General features: G+C 48.9%; 1 protein-coding gene across 2 annotated transcripts in view; it reads left to right on the plus strand.

Annotated features, from left to right (window-relative positions):
- The window catches only part of LOC119461119 (uncharacterized), a 162920-nt gene that overhangs the window by 97517 nt on the left and 43303 nt on the right, over positions 1 to 22100 (plus strand). The window contains exon 1 of one of the 2 annotated variants that reach the window (XM_037722316.2): positions 14348 to 15423. The exons of the other annotated variant lie outside the window; for it this stretch is intronic. Within the exon in view, the coding sequence (XP_037578244.1) occupies positions 15418 to 15423 (6 nt within the window). The 5' untranslated portion in view covers positions 14348 to 15417. Of the gene's footprint in view, positions 1 to 14347; positions 15424 to 22100 lie in introns of those variants that run through there. 2 annotated transcript variants of the gene reach the window in all.

The raw sequence follows: 22100 nt of genomic DNA on the forward strand, positions 1-22100 counted from the left end.
CGCCTTGAAGCAATTTCTTCAAATTTCTTTAACGGCTGAGCAAGCATCCCTGTGATCAAGACAGGAGGCTCCCAGAGAAAGAATTTCGGGAATCGAAGAAATTCACGCCCAATTTTAGGCTCGATCCGCTTTAGTGACCCGAGTGCGAGAGCTATATGCGTATGCGTTCATCGAGTAACTCGAGTGCGTTCCATATTCTCGAGCTTCTTGGGCATCTGGAACGCAAGAGAATTGTGCTCCGTGCTGGCGCTTTCCAGGCCAGGTCGTAACTTGAGCTAATCCCGGCTCAAGGTGACAGGAGTGCCACGACCACGTACGGGGCTTCGGGGAAACCACTTTGCGCGAGCGTTCTTCCTGCTTGCAAGGCGATACCTCGATTGCGAAAGATCAGCGGCCACCGTCAGCCGGCTGGCCGGATTATAAACTCTTGCCTCTCGGCTTCCGCTCCTATATTTTCGCGATAATTAATGCAAATTATGCGGAATATTCTGCCCAGTTACTCGAAGACTCGGTTCTCACATTTTCCTCTGGTCACCTTCTCGAATATTCTGCCGCCCTGGAACGGAAAGTCGCGGAGAGGTAGACGCTGGCTTCGAGAGAGAGCTCATATTTTGAATGAGGAAACGGGGAGAATTTCCCAGGTGCTTGTGTACTTCGGCTATGACACCCAATAACATCGTTTTAGTCGTTGAATAAATGCGACAAAATGGGAAGTTTGAAAGCATAGGAGTAGAGAGAAAAAAAAAAGAATATCACAGCAAAGCGCACGAGAAAAAGTCGTCATGACGTTATAGAGTATAATAAAAATTACGACACACAAATTTTACTGCGCTGTTCATAAGGAACGTGTCCAGCTTTATTTTGTGCACACCTTCTAACGTACAGTGTGCGTCATGGAAAGCATTTTTGCGTCACATTGATGTAATTCGGATACGCCGAACCAGATCGTAACGATTAAAATATGGTACCAGTTATCACAAGTCTTATCGCAAATTCTGACAAGAAGGTGGTTTCGTACAACGAAGTGCTAACATTCAAATCGTTATAACCTTCTAAGTTTGACACAGTTTTATTGCGACACTGTGAAATTAACATATTTGTCGAACAGCGTCTGCGTACACGCACTTTGACATCAAGTAGCTGTACACTTTTTCGTTACACTGGAAACATTCCGCATCACAACGATAGGAACAGTGCGCATGTACAAATCTCATTTGTAGACGTTTACATCTGGATAACCTTGGAACAGTAGGTGGTAATTCTATATCTATCTATCTATCTATCTATCTATCTATCTATCTATCTATCTATCTATCTATCTATCTATCTATCTATCTATCTATCTATCTATCTATCTATCTATCTATCTATCTATCTATCTATCTATCTATCTATCTATCTATCTATCTATCTATCTATCTATCTATCTATCTATCTATCGTATCTATCTATCTATCTATCTATCTATCTATGTATATGTATCTATGTATGTATCTATCTATGTATGTATCTATGCTATGTATGTATGTATGTATGTATGTATGTATGTATGTATGTATGTATGTATGTATGTATGTATGTATGTATGTATGTATGTATGTATGTATGTATGTATGTATGTGTCTCTCTCTCTCACCGTCGGGTTGCCAACCATACTCTTTAATGGGAAGCATTCTTTGTCTACTTAGAGCACTTTGAGTCTATCTAGCTTCTTACGCCACCGTGATGCGTTAATGTCGTCGTGGTTGTTTCTTTAAATGGATGTACATCAGATACGCATGAAGCGAAATGCGTGAATTACATGACATGAATGCCATGAATTACATGCATTTATCACGTGCATGCATGACATGGCATTAATGCCATGACATGAATGACATGTCGTTACATGAATGGCATGTACGCATGACATGCATGCGCATGACATGATGTCTTGCTTCTGTCGTCACACGGAGGCTCACGTAGCACACACTATTGCTACAAATACAAATGCGTTCGCCCATGTGGTAACTCTTTCAAGAGCCCCGAACGATGCTGGATAGCGAGCAGCCTGCAACATGCTTCGCATAATACCGATTGTCACAGTGAGATCTGCATAATTTTTTTTCTTATTAACATACCCGTATTTCCATTGTCCTTCCTGTTCCTCTCGCTCTCTCTCTCGATATCTTCTCCTGTTCGTTTTACTCAATTTGTGACGTTGTTTCCTATTATCCCTTTCCTACAACGTGAAAAGGAAAAACCATCATTACTGTAAACACCTTCTTCTATCACGATAGCAGGGAGAGAGAGGGGGATAAGAGTGGCATCGTGTTACCGGAGAAAGATACAAGACTCCGCAAGCTGGCGGAACGGAAACACTGTACTACCCCAAACACGCGCGCTCACGAAAGCGAACGTGCAGCACGCTCGCACGGGTATCGCGCTTCTTGAATACCAAAGAAACTCCCAAGCCTAGAACCGCACCCTGAAACCCACCTCTAATATAAAAAAACAAAGCTCGTTACGCAGCTCGTTCGTTGCCTATATAATTCGTACATATTTCTTTCTTGTCCCTCTCCACTTCTTTCCGCTGTTCCAAATGAGGAACGGGACGCTTTAAGCTAACGACTTACAAATCGCTCGTCGGAAGTCCTTACTCATTCTCATACGTCTTGGCCATGCGCGAATTATTTTTTTGCCCGCTCCTTCCTTTTGGGCCGGACGCAGTGGATTGCTGAGCTATAGAAGAAATGAGGGAGGGGGGCGGAGGGGAGGGGGGGGGGCAGGACATGTGGGGAGCGAAATGATTCAACACTATTAAGCAAAAAAGAAAGAGAGAGAGGGAGGATAGAGGGAAAGGGCGCAAACGCGCAGCCCAGAAACTGCGCAGAACCAAGCAAGGAAGCCAAAGCAGTTCTGCCGTCTAAACAACTCAGCCCGTCACGTAATTAATCACAATTAGAGACATAATTATACGAGACGGTATACACGTGAGTACAAGCACAAAAAGAAAGAACGAAAAAGGACTGCCTCGCCGCAACACCAGCTCCTACAGGGGAGGTCAGATGCGAACGCTGCTGTGACTGCGCGGTGGCTTCCCCGCAATACAACACACCAGTCCCTGACAAGCTCACTTAGCCGGTCCGCGGGATTGGTGGTAGCAGTGGTAGTCGTGGTCGAGGGGGGTGGGGGGCTGACGGGAGTCGAGATAACGGCAATGAACGGGATAAAAGCAAAAAAAAAAAAAAAAAAGAAAAGAAAAACAAGATATGTTTGTGGCTCGGGGTTGGACAGCGTGAAACTGTCATGGGGCCACTTTCCCCTCTCATCTCGATGCAACGCATTCGCCGCGTGCATTGCTGCGGCATATTTTCCTTTCGTGCGCGTGAAACATTATGCTGAAACTCGATGACCCCCCCCCCCCCTCTTTCTCTCTCCCCCCTCAACACCCTTGCTATCTTTCATTCCTTGCATTCCCCGTCTCCACCGCGAACCTGTCTCCTCCAATTTGAAAAAAACCACCTACCTGTGGCTACGCTTTCGTTTCAACGACGACGACGTCCGCCTTTCTGTAATTGGTCTCAACGCGCCGAGCAATTTTGAACCGGCCCGGAGATGCGCAACGGTTGCGTGGAAGGTCTTGGAATGTGATAACGACGCGATCCTGGGCGCACGCGCGCGCGCCCGCTTTTGTCTTGCAGAGGACACCGCCGGGCGTGGGTAACATATACAGTATGGGGTGCTCACCCATGTCATAATGGTTTCTGCTTTCTTTCGCTTGTTAAAGCGCCTTTATCAGTCAAAGACCATGGTTGAGCGAGCTGCGCGTTCATGGATGTGACACTATCGCGCGCATGCCCGTCAAGTGCGCGCGGTTAGCTATATAAGAGAGAGGCGCTAGACCAGCCGACTCGCATCGCTCAAGGGATTAAGGTGTGAAAAAGAGAGTACACTCGTTTCCGCTGCGTTCTCATTGCTGAGAACATCGTGCCCACTGGCCGTGATGGGAAGGCTGCCTTTTTATTTTTACCTTTGGTCCCTGCTTCGGTGAGCTTATCTGTCACGATAATGGCGGCAAATTGCGCTTCTTGATGGCGCAAATCGTTGTGCAGCGTCGCGTGCTCCTGCTGCTGTTACTCGCTCGCTCAACAATGCCGCCAAAAGGCTGTTTCCGAGGTGGCGATGACAACGTAATTTAGGACCGAGCGCGTCCGCCGCAAGGCTTCGCTTGTATACGCTCGTTGCTTGTCTTAATTGGCTTTTTGCCTTATCGAGAATAGAGAGAGTGCGAGGGTCCGGCAATTTATCGTGAACTCGTCTCGGGTGACCCTGAAGAGCATAGGTCGGCAAACTCATTCGTCAGTCGACTCGTTCAGACCGGTCTGTGGGTTTGAGTCCGAGTCAGCCCGGCTGAGCAGAATTTTCTGGAGTCTGAGTCGGAGTGAACACGGCTGCGGATAATTTTATGTCAGTGTCTATTCTCCCGGCAGCCGGGAGAATTCTGAAACGAATTTGTCCCGGCACTCACCTCCTATCGCCTTTCGGGAGGTTAGGTTTAGAGCACTCCTGCAGGCTCTCGGACACACCTGCAAGCCGTCTTTTCCGGCAGTTTGTCACTTGACCTCGGAGTACGAATAGTGGGTGAGTGCCGGGAGAAATTCGTTTCGGAAGTTCCCACGGCTGCCTGGAGTAGACTCTGCCTAATCCTATGGCGAGTTCGAGTCCGCGTGAGCCCTAAGCAAGAAAACATTACTTTGTGAGTGAGTCTGAGGGTGTACCGCTTATTTTGACGGCTTGTGCCGAAGAGCATGGCAGCAAGCTCAGAGGGGTTACGTTTCTGCAACTAGTTGCTTTAAAGGACAGTCGCAGTGGCAAGGACCCGTGTTGTGGAATGCATTTAACCCGCGATGCGTTTTCACCGGCGTCAATTCCAGGGATAAAGAAAAAAAAAAGAAAGCTTTGTTTCCAGGCACTCGTTCACAGTGCCATCCACGCCAGCAACATAGCTAATTGGGCGAGTTAGTGTGGACTCATTGTCAGAAAGGAGCGGAGGAACAAACACGACAGAAGGACGCAGAGTACCAGCGCTTCCACGTCGTTGTAGACATGCACGCAACGCTATATTCTATTCAACCGTGCAAGCTTTCTTAATTATTACAGATAAGACACTCACCGGGGGTTGAAACGGGTGAACGGTTGGAAGGGCGTGACTGCGACACATCACACAATCCTCGATCCAGTCTCAACGAGAACGTCGGTCGTGCACTCCAGGGCCGTGAAGAGAATGCTTGCGGCATCAAAGAACTGCCGGGCAGCGCACAATCGATGAACCGTCGGCACGGCCATCTTGAAACGCGTACAGGCTGCTCCAGATCGCTCCGCGCCTCGTCAGCAATAAAGGCGTTGTGCCGTCGCTACGATTGTCGTCATTACTGGGCCGGTATTTTGTAGCGATGCCTTTCCAGTAATAATGCCTTTTCGCGCTTATCGCGCTTTGTCAGTGGTACGAGCGACGGTCCGCTCGCGCTATCAACGGGATCAACCGGCTGTGAGCGGTGGATGATAAGAGTAGTATAGAATAAGTCATAAGGCATCGCTACAAAATCGCGGGCCTGGATGCGCAGCTGCTTGTCATCCAAGCTCTTGTGAGCGTGTTTGTGCGGCAGCAGAAGAAGCACTCGCGCCGCCAGCCATGTTTCTGGTTCGAGCAGCGATATACAAACTGCGTCAGCCACGCGGCTTGTATAGCGCGGTATAGTACTTCGCATCCTGCCTGCTTGGCCAGCAGTCTCGCCGCAAGCAAAGCTGTTGGGGGTTTTGCGCGACTTATGCCATGCACCGAAAAAAAAAGTTAAATCATGGGGTTTTACGTGCCAAAACCACGATCTGATTATGGCACACGCCGTACACTCTAAAAACAGTTGCACCCTTTGGGGTGCATTTTTGCCACACAACAATAATCGTCATCTGTCTTGTTTGCGTTTCCTATCTTGAAAACTCTGCACTTGCTACTTTCCTGTCGAGAACGCTGTCCTGTCGAGAACGGTCTTGTCGTTCGTTACCGAGAACTGCCGGGCGCACAGCGTTAAAGAAAGGAAAGCCACGCAAGTCAGATGACGATTATTGTTCTGTGGCAAAAATACACCCCAAAGGGTGCAACTGTTTTTAGAGTGTAGTGGGAGACTCCGGAATAATTTGGGCCGCCCGGGGTTCTTTAACGTGCACCTGAATTTAAGTACACGGGCGTTTTAGCATCTAGCGCTATCTTTGACGGCGCTTCATTTGCCCTGTACACCGGTGCAAGCTATCCCAGGGCAAAAACATCCCGGTAAACCGGACTTGTGAACAAAAAAAAAAGTGGAAGTATACGTTGCAGCAATTGCCACAGCCATTGCAACGCAACTTAATGACAGCTTCAAAATTCCAAAGCACACGGCTTCATGTGTATACAGCCGATTGACGACGGAAGATGAAATTTATATAGAGGGTGCGACGTCCCCGAAATTAAGAACCAAGATGACCAGCGTTTCTCAATGTGTTCAAAGCCACTGTACCAGAAACAGCAGCTGTCACTGGTTTTTCGCACCGCTCTGCGGCTGCATACGCTATTATCATTCCGAAAATCAGGAAAGAAAGGCCATTGCAAGAAGGAGAGCATGCAATCGGTGTGACATCCACAGGCTCAGTGACTGTTCCAACCATGTTCGCAACTTCGCAATGGTATAGTGGCTAAGGAACTTTCGAAAACATTCAGAGCCCTTCCACTACTGTGAAGATGGAAGCCGGCGAAGCTGTGACTATGGTAGGTCTGCGATAGTGAATATTGCTATGGTGAATTTATATATTATCATTATTGACTATACTGAGCGTATTCGGCATGTTTGTCAAAGAGCAAGGACACCGGCGTCTTGTTTTCGCCCGGCGCGATGGCCAAGTAGTGCGTTTGCTGCGCAAAGCCCGCCCCATCCTCACAGACTAGCGTATACGAGCCACAGCGTTCATAGCCACGGCACACTGTACGGCAGCGTCCGGATCCTGACGTCAGGACCCTGGAAGATGTGGTTGAACGAGCGTCCGTCCCATAGCGAGTCCAAAGGGCAGCTGCTGATAACAGCGCTAGCGCGATCTCTACGTCACGAAACAAAGGGGCACAACGACATGGTGGGACGTGCCGCCGCCGAGTATCGCGACACTTGTGAAAGAGGCATCGGCAGTGGCGAGGGGTATAACAATGAGCCATCCATCATCCGTTTTGACACCTGTGCTGAGGCACAACTGGCGGGAAACCGCCACGCACATGGAGCCGAAATTGTTGTACAAGCCGGTCGGTCTACGGACGCGATCTCCTGGAACCTAGCCCTTAACAGCTTCGCTATAAAAAAAAAAAAAAAAACGACCGGACGCGCGTGATGGCTGTTACGATATACGTATATGTACTTTCCTAATTTAACGATGTATGACGCCGGAAGCAAGTGTCTTGACACCGCAGGAACAGCAGTCAAACGAGCGGCCTCACCGGTGGGGTGAACACATGCGGTATGTGTAGTGTTGCTCGTTCACAGTGGGCGTCCCAAGAAGCAAGGGTAAACCTCTAACGTATACATGGGCGCCACGCTGTGAGCCAGTACTGCCATGTAGTTGAGCTTACTCTTCTTTCTGACAGCACTAATGCGCCTCCGCCTTTCTTAGCAACTTGAATTATATATTATATAGGAAAGATACGTGTTGTATCGGGTACAAATCTTCCTACTTCATCAACGTCGCAGTCTGATTCCCACCAGTACATGTACTGAAGCCAGTGTTACAATCAGTGTATGCATACCTGAATTATACTGGGTACGCACATATCGGTGAGAATGCAACGCCGACCTGCCGCCAGTGGCGCGTACGCCGGCTGCTTTAATCGTCTTGACCCAGCAAACAGAATTACGTGAGCCTTATGCGCGCGAGTGACTGAGTACTCGCGTAGGTATACATGCGTTCGAAATACGCCATTCGGTTCTACCACCGACGTTACAATGGCTTCGAATGAGGCCACATAACCGCAACTATACGGCCTCAAATTCACGGATAACGCTATACGAAAGGCAAAAGCCACCCTGTTCTTCCTTTGTGCGACTCAAGAATGAACGCACGTATATAGTTCGTTGATCTTGCGTACCGTGTGCATACAAAAGCTGGTCGTGCTCCCCCCCCCTCCACACACACACACACACACACACACACACACACACACACACACACACACACACACACACACACACACACACACACACACACACACACACACACACACACACACACACACACACACACACACACACACACACACACACACACACACACACACACACACACACACACACGACGTACCTTCCCTCTCTTTTTCTTTCAACCTTATTGTTTTTTTTCTATCTTTAAGATATGCTAAGAGCAGCTTCATTCAGCTACTACGCTTACGCTGTGAAAAATTCAAACACCTACGGGAAACACCGTCCCTTTCTTTCTTTCTTTCTTTCTTTCTTTCTTTCTTTCTTTCTTTCTTTCTTTCTTTCTTTCTTTCTTCGCTGACCGCAACGACTCTATAGCCACTCCGCTCCATTTCACAGCGGCAAATTCGGTTTCGCCGCACTGCCCGCAAATAAGATCTACTACGATCACGACTGTAAGAAAACCGTCGGTGCAGAGTTTGAAGCGAGCTTTTGAAAAGAGCGGCGTAGTTTCACGAGGGATTCAGCTCGCCTGTGTCGGACAAAACGTGCGCGCCCTGTCGTAGCGCTCCTAAAAATTTCGCGTTACAAAGAAAACAAGGAGAGAGAGAGAGAGAGAAAAAACTGTAAAGCGTTTCTTTTCTTACACGCCACCCTTATACACATATAAACACGCCCCGACGCTTAACGTTCACCTCGATCGTGTCTCCAATTTTTTATGACGTAAGGCGAGTCCATGAAAAGAATGTGGGCCTCGGGGTTGTTCGCTTAACCGCAACAAAGAACTCGGAAACCGCAGTCGATGGAGGGTGACGAACAGGAAAGTTTTCCTGCAGAAATGACCGTTTCTTTTCATTTCATATTCTGGAAATTGTGGTACTATACATGTGTACGCCCGCATATCTATTGACATACACCAAGCAGAGATGCCGCGTAAATTGCGCTTGTGGTCTAGTTCTTCTTTAGCACGGCGCCGAAAATAGGATGAACTCCGCAGAGCAAAGAAGCGTAACATGACTTTTTTTTCTTATGGACCAATTTCAAAGAATACTACATGAGGAGCGAGATAAAGAGAAGCTCAGGTTTATCTATCTATCTATCTATCTATCTATCTATCTATCTATCTATCTATCTATCTATCTATCTATCTATCTATCTATCTATCTATCTATCTATCTATCTATCTATCTATCTATCTATCTATCTATCTATCTATCTATCTATCTATCTATCTATCTATCTATCTATCTATCTATCTATATCTATCTATCTATCTATCTATTTATTTATTCATTTATTTATTTATTTATTCAATTACCTCACAGGCTCCCGAAGGTTTTCTTGCTTTCAAAGTAAGTTAAATTATTGTGAGCTTTAACATCACCAAACTGCATAGTAGGTTATGAGGAATGCCGTAGTAAAGACTCTAGATTGATTTTGATCATATTATTTTGCATTTATTGTAACTCGCATATATTCTTGTTTCTCATGCAGCTAATGTCATTACTAATCCCATTCCCCGTTCACCATCGATGCCCTGTATACGTGCCCTTCGGGTATGAAATAAATAAATAATGTTGAGGCGCATGGTAAATAACCCCAGGAAGTCAAAATTAGTGTCCTCGCGCTTCCCCATTCTGTGCTTTCTGTGGTGACATTGGCGACATCGAACATTACATTTGGATATGCCCGCAGTTTGACAAAGAAAGAAAAGCGATGATCGACAGCCTACAAAAGAGCGGTCTTACGCACAGGACATTTGAAGACGTCGTTTTCCCCGGAGGACCTGCGACAACCAGGAAGAGAGCGCAACGACTGCTGCTGGCCTTCCTGCGAGACACGGGGCTCATAGACACTTGGTGACACACCCCTGATATCAACTCGAAGGAGGATCAGGCGGAACAATTGCCGGCTATGTATGCCAGGCTAACCCCGCCTGCTTCAACATCATCACCACCACCACCACCTAGTGTCCTCCAGATCGGTGATGCTTTGGGACGTTATAGTCTTCAAGAATAAATGAATCAGTTGACCTACATACTGTAAGAGAACAATAACGGCTCTTCCGTATAACAAAACTGAAGCAAGCAACGCTATTCTTGAATGCGCAGAGTCGGTCTTCATTTCTGGCATTTTTGAGCGCTATGCCTTTAAAAAGAAAGATATTTTAATCAGCCTTGTTTACTCTAGCCAACACGCTGTAGGGAGGACGTTTTCGCTCAAGGAAATGGGCAGCCCGGCACTTTAAACAGCGATCCGAACTTCTTTTGGGTTCCGGAACATCACGACATTAGCTTCGGGCTGCGCAAAATAAAAATTTACTGGAAGTACAAGAAGATAACCACCTGCGGTTACCAGCATGTGAACGAGGCGCCAGCCACTATCCACCTCCCAAATTACAACAACGGATACACTATAAACACGTCACCTTCCTCGTGTGGTCTATGTCTTCTGGCGCGAAGAGCTAAGGAGTAAGATCGACCGACGTGGTTAGGGTCCAGCGTATACATCATCATCAGTCTAATTAGGTCCGCTACGAGACAGCGGCCTCTCCCCGAGAGCTTCAATTACCCCTGTCCCTACACGGCAGCCGCACCCACTTTACTTGATGCGCACAGTTGACACAAATTTCCCCTAACCTCATCTCTCCATGTAATTCTCCACCACCTGCCCTCGACTATAGCGCTTGCCCTCCTTTCGCACCCATTCTATTACTCTAGTTGACCACCGGTTATAGCACATGTCGGACGAATTACGTGACACGCCCAATTCTGCGATCCTTTCTCTCGATCTCTCACTGTAATACCGCGTACCCACGCGTTTCCTGTATAATCCATACCGCCGCCTTTCTGTCTCTTAACGTTACGCTTGTTCCTTTCATTTTCGTAGCTCGTTGTGCGGTCCTTAGCGCCCTCTCAAGGAGGAGCAAAAAGAAGGGGAAAGACAACAAGAGTGTAAAACAAGCCGGCTACCCTATACTGTGTAAATGGGTCGTAGGGAATTAAAAAGAATAGAAGTACTCCAGAAATGAAACAAACTAAAAGAGAAAAGGGGAGAAAAATGCTTACACTGACGCAGTAGAGCTCGCTTGAATTCATGCACACTCGTCTACATAGCTTGGATCTGGAGCTGCAGCCCGAATTCCGTGTGGGATATACCACGAGCCGAAGCGTGACGCTTGTGACTCGGCGTGGCATTTACAAAACGCCTACTCATCCCGCGTTAGAATGGCCGACCATCCTGCATGCGGTTAACTGCGACTACGAGGAGACTATCAGACATCTCGTATGTGACTACCCCGTAGCCACACTGTGCGCAGAAAAGAATTCTCGACTGCGCTAGACTGACTTCGACGATCGCGCCTTGTCAGAGAAGCGAAATCCTGGGACACCATAGTCCAGGCCGTCTTCAGCAAGGAATGGCTTACTCGTTTTTCTACGCTTACTGCGCGGACATGCGGACTTTGTGACTGATGCAAGTTTGAGAAACTTGAGCAAATGTACTGGTCCACTCAAGTTTCTTTCTTAGTATGTATGCTTACGCCCCACAGGGGAACACTATGTTACTTTATGAATAGCTTTATATTTTCATGTGTGTTGGTTTGTGAGCCTTCGCTGTGTTTCTCATCATTGTATATGTATCGTATTTCATCCAACACCTCGAAAAGCATGCCAGTTCGTCAGCCTGGCAAACATCTCCAGGATTTTAATTAAGGTCAGCATCTCTCTTATAATCTCCTAAGACCCCTTGTACAATATATTGCACACTGCATTCAATTTTTTTTTACATTCACTCGGAAGTGATTACGCAAAATATTCCTTCTGGGTATGCAGTACGGTACATGTGTAACAGTAAAGAAGTGCTTAACTCATATTCTTGTCATCGGCTTTCGAGGAATTTGACACTCAATTGATCTAGACTTTTGAGTCGTCCCAGACGGCCGAATGCAACCTCAAGGTGTGTTTCGACATCACTGAGATTGCGTGACAATACCGGACACGGAAGCAACATGACAACGTACTACACGTAGTTCCATCTTCAGCTCTGCGTTTAAGCAATGAAATCCAGTTTTTAGCATAGCAAACATGAGGAGATGCGATTATTTTTTTCACGTACATGGAGACGCAGTTCCCGGCATCTAACCGTGGTATATAAATTTATAAAATTGTTTTTCAAGTTCAGAACGTAACAGTAGACAATAAAACCACCTTGAAGACCGATTATGTCCCATAGTTGTGTTCGGGATTCAGGAGGCTATAAATTGGCAAGCTGCAGCTTGTGACTTGAGTGTGTCTCCAAAATGCACTGCATCCCAATTTTTATAATGCCGCAGATTTCCTTCTCATAATCTGCAAGGTATACTGCTCTAGGAATCGATCCCAACTCACTAGTTCTTTATTCCCTTGTCCAGAATATTCAGAATCATTTTGTGCATATTTAACTCCAAGCCCACGGGTAGAGTTTCCATTTAAGTGCGTGTTGGCAGCGAGCGATCTGCAGAGTTGCATGGCACAATGTCCTTAACAGGCTAATACATTTTGGGGAGGTATTCCACCTTAACTCTTGCAGATATTCTCAATCCAACATTTCAATCAATAAGCAGCAACCGACAAAACTATAGCCTATGCTAATGATTTGCCTGGATAAGACGGCGGCTGCAAAGGAAGAGGTCAGAAGGCGCCATCGAGGATGTTTGCAATATCAAGAAGGGAATATCAAGATGAATTATGCGACAGCGAAATGTGAACACTAGTTGGGTCCGCTTAGTTTACCTTTCTAATCGGCCATTCCAAACATGGAACCTTAAGGCCTTAAACTACGATAGCGCCGTTGTTTTGAGGAAGAATTCGCTCCTTGCAAGCCCTAGATGTCACTGGTCAGAACATTGAGAACGCCATCCGTGATGATGCCTCAAAAAAGGTTATCCAAAGATATAGTTTTGGGTTGGCGCTTCCCGCAACATGAGAAGGGGGTGGTCACTGCTCCCGTCCACTATCAGGACATAATATACAAGGCCAGTGCTTCTGAAGGAACTCCGCGCACAAAGAGATAAGGTCATTGATGTTCCGGCGTCCGAGGTGCCTACGAGCCTATACATGATTAAACTGTCAATGCTGCGTGCTGCCCCTGGATTACGTTACGCGGGTTACGTTATTCGGGCTAAACTCTTTTCCTTTTCTGCAAGTGTCAAGCTTTGCTAAGTCTTGCCAAGATCTGTAACACGGGAGCATCTGTCACCTGAGAGCAGCCGAACTCACTTATACATGGCGCAATGTTCCAGCGCAAGAAGTGGATTATATACTCGTATGTACCAGAAATTTCATCCCTTGTCCAGGTTGCTAATCGAAAGGCTCCAGGTTGCTAACCGAAAGGCTCCTTTATCGCAGATGCTTCTGCGATAATGGAGCCGCGCGAATACTCTAACGTGTTTATTAGTGTTTCTTCACTCCGATTTCACAAATCTGACGAGTCCAGCAAGCCCGAAACACACGACATGGTATAGAGGCGAAATAGTGCGCTGCAACATGTTGACGTAGAGATTCTCGCGCAGTAGGATCGCCAGGAATCATCAGGCCTCTCACGTTGTGGTATCGTAAGTCATCACCAGGCCTCATTCCTTCGCCATGACGTCTTTAACTTGACTAAACTCCCGTTTAAAGAAATGACAACGAATGAAAACACGGAGAACGAAACAGGAACCCCGGGATTCTCAATACGGCCAACGGATGATGCGCAGAGAGAGCCACAAAAGCCAGCAGCAGCAGGAGCTCCTCGGCAGCCCACCATCTCCACCACCTCCTCCTCCTCCCGGTCCTTTCCCTCGCCCTTCGCCTATCAATAATAATAATCGCGGCCGAGAATGCTCCTGCAACCGGCGGCCAGCCGGCAATACGGGGGAGGCCACAACAGGTATACACAGCGGAATGGCGTGGCTGCCGCCGCCTTCGCGAACTGCTGCGGAAAAGGAGTCGAGGAGGATGGGAGCGGAGGGTAGGGGGGGGGGGAAGCACCGAGCGAGTCCCGCCGTCGATGATGCTGCCCCGGCCTGGAAATCAGGCAGCCAGAGGCAAAGCAAAGCATGCAGTCGAGAGAAACACGGCAGCAGCAGCGGCGGCAAGCAGCAGCAGCAGGCAGGCAGGCAGGCAGGCAGGCAGATAGGTAGGCTGACGTGGACCTCCTCTCTCACGTCACGTGACGTCACGTGGCGACGCTTCGCCCTCGCTTAACTCCGGTGAGAAGGGCGAGCCACCGCCACCACGGCAAGCAGGCAGGCAGGCAGGGTGACTTGGGGGTACGGGTCGACGTGAAAGCTGCTTGCATTGCCGCCGTCGCTGCCGCTGGCTTTGCTCGCTCGCCTCCTCGTGCCTCTCGAGCTGCCGTTCCACTCCGGAGCCAGCAGGCGTCTCTCTCTGGTCCCCGCGCGACGCCACTCAACAGCGGGTCCGGCTATCCCTCCGCGCGGAGTCAAGAAGACGCCGAGAGTGGGTGTCGTAGGCGGAAAGAGAAGCGGGGTGGCGGAACGCCGCTCCCTGCGTTGACCTGTCGCCGTCTTCCCAGCGACGTGTCTTGCCTGCTTCTCTGCATCTCCTCCCATCTCTGGGTTCGCAGCTCAGAAGGTTCCTCTTGGACGCCCGAAGAGTTTGCACCGCTCGTCTTTCGGAAGTGTGAAGAAAAGGAGCCTGACGACCCTTCGAAGACAACCATTAGGCAACTTTGGGTTCCGCGGCTTGATTATGGTCTTCGTCTTTGCAAGGTGCCTGTGATCAGTGACACCGAGGTACCGAACGCGAGCGCGAAGGTAACCGCGTCAGTTCACGTCTACCGATACATCGGGGTCCGGCTGCAGGACCTGTCTGGTGCCGTGCGCAAACCAGGATTAAAGAAGGACTGCATCATTTATCCACTCGTCTGACAGCTGAACCGCCAAGGCACCGCAAGCCGAAGGAATTTGCCATTCCCGTTAAAGTGCCTGGTCTTGGTCATGAAACAAAGTGTTTGCGTGCGTGTGCTCCATGCCGACTGCGTTTAAGGAGGAACCGGCTTCTTGATTGGATACGTGCTGTGATTCCGTTGGTTACTGCTTTGCACGGCGTGTTGGTCTACTACTTTTGTTTTCTTTCTTTTTCGTCCGGATACGCAAGCGTTCATCATTTGCTGACTTATTTGCTTCGTGCGATGGGCGTAGCACGTTGGAGTATTCAGCGGTTGCCGGGAATCTCTCGACATGCCGGTAAGTTTACCATTGATAGTTTGGGTCTCTTCAGAGCTTCGAAACACGGTGATTCTTTCCGGGCAGATCAATAGGTCTTGAATTTGAGTGAATATTTTAAACGTTGCAATCGGCACAAAACAAACTTCTCAGCGCGCACACTGATGCGAGTGCTTCGACAATGGGTGTTGTGTTTCCCACAAGGCAATTGCGACAAGTCGTACGTTGGTGGAATGAACCATGGTGGAATCCGCAAACTTGTCTTTTTGTTTCGTTATTCCCCGCCTTTTGCTTATTTAACTTCGCATCCCCGTCATGGAAGCTTTGTCGCTCGTAGGTTGGCAAGGTCGTTCGTGTGGGCATTATTCTGAGTGCAAGCTAAATTTTGTTGCAAGAAATAGCTTGACGAGGCGCAAATTACGGAGGTTGGTCTCAGGAAATTTAGTCAGATCAACGTGTTTTAGTACTGATATTAGCGCCCAATCGTCAACCAATCAACGGCACTCATGTTTTGAAGCGTAACAGGTAAGCTGTGCTGATGACCTTCCTAAAATCATCGCTGCTCTGACCAACGCCTAATGTTCAAATTATTATATTCGCGGTGTTTTACTCTCCTTTAAGCATATATGCAGAATGTTGGGCTTCTATGAAACAGTGAGTTTAGCATCTGGCAATGTACATTGGACCGAGCGCTTTTAGAAAACTGCGCTGTGCTCTGAAAGACTATCCGATGCGATGTCTTTAAGGTCTTTGTCAGCGAGAGGCTTTCGACCGGCAGCACGTTGACACAGCTTCATCGATATTGGCATTTGGACCGCCAGATTTGCCGAGCACTTGGAGACACACGCACCTAAAATAAGAAGAAACAAACGGAATGTGTATTTCATTGTTCACGTTTGACGCGCTACCATTTAGCAAAACCGAAAGGGCAAATTACATATTGCTAGCACGCAAAAATTTAACGAAAACAAGTGACTACTCTGGGCAGTTGCTGCTAACAGAAATGTGAAACTTCGGTGTTGTGTCGTTTGTAAGCTTTTGCTGCCTGTGTTTGGCGTCCGAGTGGTGGTGGGACGAGTGTTACATGTTGAAATATATAGACAAGAACTGCATGGAGGTATTGTTAGTATGCGCAATCGCGTATGCGTGGGCACGTTCTTTTTGATGCAAGGTGACCTGCGAAGCGGCCGATTGCGTCAGTAACACGGCGCAGACTGTTGGTGATTTTCTTGATTTAGCATAGCGTGGTGTACGCGTAGCGTTTGCTTCTTGTTTGCTTGGGGCAGCACCGTGAAGCATTGGCGTATACAGTCTTTGTCAAAAGTATCGGAGCCAACGCGCAAGTGGCCGGACCTGCCCGCGTACTGAGGCTATTGTAGAGCTGTCACTGCCCCAAGGACTCTGAACATGACAGGGAAAGCCCTCCTCCAGGGTTCTACTCGTGTAACGGGAGTCCCGCGACATTTCCCTGTAACAGCTCTTGTCAGTCGAAGAATGGGTTTGCTACCTTATACAAAGACTACGCTACGCTGAATGTAGTGTTATTTACTGACGAACATGTTTGAACGCGCACTGGATGGCCAGTGCGCGTTCAACATTGTGAACCAAGACACGCTAATCATGTCGCAACGTGTTTGGTCATTGACGTGGCGTCTATAGGCAATTGGTTAATTTGCCGGTTAATTAACGAATTCGTATATCACGATTAACTTTTGTCTAATGTTTAATTATATTGAGGTCAATGAAGTTAAATGAGCCCAATGGATGCATGCATGTCTTAGGTACAGCTATACCGTGTCGGTTTAACCAGTTTGCTATCGCAGTGAGCTACCTTTCCCACTTATCATCGCTTGCCGGCAGACCGTTTAAATGGTGTATTGATGGCGACAGCAACATTGACATGCTAGCAAAGACAAATGCCAAGCTGACGACGAATAATTTTTTTTTAAGCTCGACCTCCTGCACAATATAGATTCCAACTTATTGATGTCGATGGCGTGGCATTTCCCCTTTTGCGTGGATATTGCGGATGTAAGTCAGCACAACTGCATGTTCGATCGATTAAGGCATTACTAAATGCTGGATGTTAATCAGGTCAAGTTTCTATTTGATTCCCAGCTCTACCTCGCCTTAAATGTTCGCTGGTAACCTAAAACCTATTCAGGAAGATTGAGGCTCGTCTGTTCTATAGGATTCAAAGACGTCACCTTAGTACTGCTCGCCTTCAGACCATTCTCACCAAGCCTGACCATGCACCTAACGAAGCACAATGGCATCCCCGACCACGAAGAAAGGGAACGATGCGAGTTTCGCTCCGAAATTCCATGCACTACCGTTTATTTGATAGCACCGTTTCCTGGCTAAATGAAATAACGCAAAATACAAGCAAACTGTACGCATGCTGACAGGACGCATCGCATGTCCGTGGGAAATTTCTTCTACGACGAAGTCACGCCTCTTTGCGTCGAAGCACACAACTACGGCTGTTTAACTGGAAAGACACTCTTTTTCGGATCTTCCTGGTGGGGGCTACGTTATCATCACTGTATAATTCGATTTAAGTCTGTCCGCTACGTAACACGTATTGGTGGTATATTCCTTCAAGCTCCCGTTCCATCGCATCCACGATAATCTTGAACAATCGTGTCTTCATCTCCATGCTTGATTCCGGCTCATATACGCTTCTGACCATCGACCGTGTCTCCTTCCGGCTTCTTCATTCAAACGTTCGCGCGAACAATACTTCGTGCATCCGCAACGACTAACTAAGAGAAACTCGCAAGAGACACAAGAGTGACTCACTCGCGTGCAACGTGGCACGATTCGGAACACTGCGTGCACACCTGCGGCAATTTAGTCCCACGTGCAAAAAAAAAAGAAAAAAAAAAGTGCGCGGGTTTTGTCGTAAAGAGAGAGAGAGAAAGAGGAAGGGAAGAGTGCGGAGGACAGACCACCGCGCTGCGCAAGCTGCGCAAGTGCGAGACTGCGATTATACTTAAGATACTGCGAAGCGACGTGAAAACTCGGGATGGGGGGGCGGGTTTGGCTTTAGGTCGCAGCCGTACGTCGTCTCGCGCCGCACTGAGCTATGTGGCGCACACGTCGACGCCGCACAAACGGGACAAAAGCGCGTTTCTCTGAGAGGCCAACGAACACGTTAAACGTTTAACAACACAAAAGAGAAACGAGGCTTAGCAGGGAGCAATGGTTGAGTGCTGGGGAAGAGAGGGGGGTGCTTGCAGTGGGGCGACGTGAGTAGTGCATGCACGTGCTGTTGCAGCTCCCGGGCGCGCCTGCAGGAATACGAAATGAGGGTCCGGGAAAATGATGGGGGGTCGTGCGCGCGCGCGCGCGTGTTTGTGTGCGCCGCGCGAAGACCGTTCTCTCTCGAAATGACGACGACGCGGCGAGCGCTGCACGCTCACGAACCGGCGACAGGAGACTGCTGCGGCGTTTCCTGGCGCTTGTCCGCGGGTTGTTTTCTTCGCGCGTGTGTGCGTGAGTGCGCCGCCGCATTTTTTTTTTTTTATTTTTTCCCCGGAGCGCGCGGTATGGCCGCTTGTGAGAGCACGTGCAAGTATATACATCCTCTGCTCTTCGTGGCGTGTTTGTTACGTGCGGCGTTCTCCGCGCACGCGACGTGACGAATGCGCCCCGAGTCAACGGGTCGGCGAGTCGGCGGGTTCGGAGTTCCCCTTGCGCACGGGCGAGCGAGCGAGCGCCCGTGTGTTTTATTTAATGCGAACTGGCTACGTCCGCATTGCCTGAGTTAACACCGACTGCCTGCTGGAAATACCCGACAGTCTTGTGCCCTGGGAGCAACTTGGGGAAATCGTGTCTGGCTCTCTTTAGTCATTGGCTGACGCGAGCCCTATATAGCCTTCGTTGCACTGCATCTAACTGGTGAGACGGAACGTTGAAACAAAAGCAACGGGGCGCGGGCGCTCCCCGTCTTTCCTTCAGCGTTTCTTGTTTCCAATTCGCGTCTTATTGTATCCGGTAGATCGCAAGCAACTGTTGGCCGAGCAAATAAGTCTCGTTGAGCTATATGCGTATATTCTCCGTCGACAAGCTCGTCGCTTCTCGTCTCTATTGCGTATTAGCCGCGCGTCCCGTCTCGGAGGCCAATGAAATTGATCGCTGCGGGAAGTCGTCCGTTGTCCGGCGACGACGTGCATTCGCGTCTAACGAACTCCGTGCCGAAATGCTAATGGAATGGCGCTCGCTGCTGCAAAGCCAAACCACGCGGAGCGCTGGCTGCAGACCCTTCCCATATAGACTCACAGTGTTGCTCTTTCCCGCTTGACAAGCATGCACATGTAGCGAGTAAAGACCGTTGATCTTGGCAATGGCTTCCGGCTTGGCACGGCCGCTGTTCTCCTTCCTGAACCATTCGTCGAGGTTTCTGTGTTTGCTTATGCAAGCTATTCGAAAGCAATAAGGAAAGAGAGAGAGAGAGAGGCAGGTTGAAAACGAGGGGGGGGGGGGGGGGGGGGCAGGGAAGCTAGACGACTTTGTGGTACCACCAGGTCCCGCATATAGTCCTTGTGTGCGAGCAGTGTACATCGTCGGCGACCCAGGCGGAGACTCGTAAACACAGGTTTTAACCCGTCGCTGCTCGTGAGATCAAATGAGTGTTTGAGGAAGACGATAAAGAAAGAGGCGGAAGGCGACAAAAAAAAAAAGAAAAAAAAGAGGAGAATTTGCCGAGTGTGGCGGCTGCGCCGGCCGCAAGATTCGCGCGCAGGTGGCATGCACGTGAGAATATGCCGCGGAGCACATTCTTGCGTGCACGGCATGGGCGGTGCACCGTTGCCGGGCTGGGGGGCGGCCGACGCTGTTTCTCAAGCAGTGCGGGGCGTAAGAAACAAGAAGATCGGGAGAAGAAAAGAGGAAGACGAGAGACCTTCCTGCATTTGAAATCGGCCGCACGAAGGGAGTATAGGGTACGCAGTTTCGTGTTCGGTGGAAGTTGGCGCGGAGCCCGTTTTTTGCCGCGCTTATGGAAAGGGTTCCAAAACGATACGGCGTGAAGGCAGGAGGAGTTCACCATTTCGCGGCGGCGGGTCGCGCATAGCGCGAGCACGTATCCCGCCCACCTGTCAGCTGATATGCAGTGAAGGCAACGACAGAGTCGATAACAGCGAGAGCTCCGCGCTGCATATATGGCTTCGATGTGAGGTTCAGTGCTTCACGTACGGATCATACAGGGTGTGCCGAAAGCTCTTGAAACAGCACGAACTCAGGTGCGTGTGTAGTCTGTGTGACTTCTCGGGTTTTCTTTCCGCATTCTTTCTATTCCCTCCTCGCCGACGAACGGGTAGCCGTTGCGCCCATTCCGGTGGTAATTTACATCGTGGAGACAGGGCATACGCAAGGACGCGGTGATACCCACGCAGTGGGTTCCGCGGCAACGATGGAGACGTTGCACGATGCACTGGCAATTAAAAGCACGTGGCACACTGTTTGCCATTTCGGCCGCACGCGAAGTTTAATTGGGTGCTTGCTAGTGTCTCTCTTGACTAGCTAAGAGACGCATTTGGTAAATAGGTGCCCGCAATGGCAAGGATAATGACACAACTTAAACACTGTGTATGCATATAGGCACTGCGTTTAGCATTGCGTGTCTGCCCTGCGCTGCGCAGCGTAGCGTATAGGTAGAGCGGTGGTTTATTAGTGCAACCAAACGGCTGCATATAGCAATCTAAAAGAAGTCGAGAGAAGGAGAGGATTACATCTGTTGATGATAAATTTTCAGGTAAAACGGTGGCATGTGGTTGACACAGGAAATGGGCAATCATAAGTCTCTGAGAAAATTAGGTCCTTTATCATTCAGTGGACCTGAAGACAAAGTGCACATACGTATGTATGTATGCGTGTATGTATGCGTGTATGTATGTATGTATGTATGTATGTATGTATGTATGTATGTATGTATGTATGTATGTATGTATGTATGTATGTGTGTATGTATGTATGTATGTACGTATGTATGTATGTATGTATGTGTGCGCGTGTGTGTGTGTGTGTGTGTGTGTGTGCGCGCACTTGTCCCGATCGCTGTCTGTCACCAAATATATGGCGCTAAAGCTGTCCCAATTGGGCGTCGACGGAGCGGAAGTGTCGAATATGTATGCGCGCGGCATACAGATTGGAGTGCCAATTGGAGCGACGCATATAACGCGTGCAAGCCGCATACCGCACGTCACAGGCTCCGCCACGTTCCGTCAAACAAAAGCGTGCAAAGAGCAAACCCGATCGAGAGGACCTGCATAGGCAACGTGAATAATGGCAAGGTAAACACGGTCGACCTCAAATCCGGTTCACAACGACTTGAGGGAGTTTGTTGACTCTATAGGGCACCCACGTGGTTTCTGCATGTGTGTGTCTGCATACGAAGGAAAATGTATGGTGGAGAGGATGGTACAGGGTGTGTGTTGGGGAGAGGAGAGTTAGGTGACGGGAGGGGTCAGGCCTCGTCTTTCGCGATGCGAAAGAGCTTTATGGCTTGCGGACACTTTCACCGCAGTCATCCTCGACGTCACACGAGCACTGACCGGCACGCCGGGAAGTACTTTACAACCCTTCACCGTCGAAACGAGATTGGATATACGAAGAAGGGGGGACGGTTCAGGGGCACACCCTGGCAAATGTACGTTCGCGTCAGACGAGTTCGTCCGGGGAAAGCTTTCGATGGA

Source organism: Dermacentor silvarum, chromosome 8, assembly GCF_013339745.2.
Source record: "Dermacentor silvarum isolate Dsil-2018 chromosome 8, BIME_Dsil_1.4, whole genome shotgun sequence".
Classification (NCBI taxonomy): Eukaryota; Metazoa; Arthropoda; class Arachnida; order Ixodida; family Ixodidae; genus Dermacentor; species Dermacentor silvarum.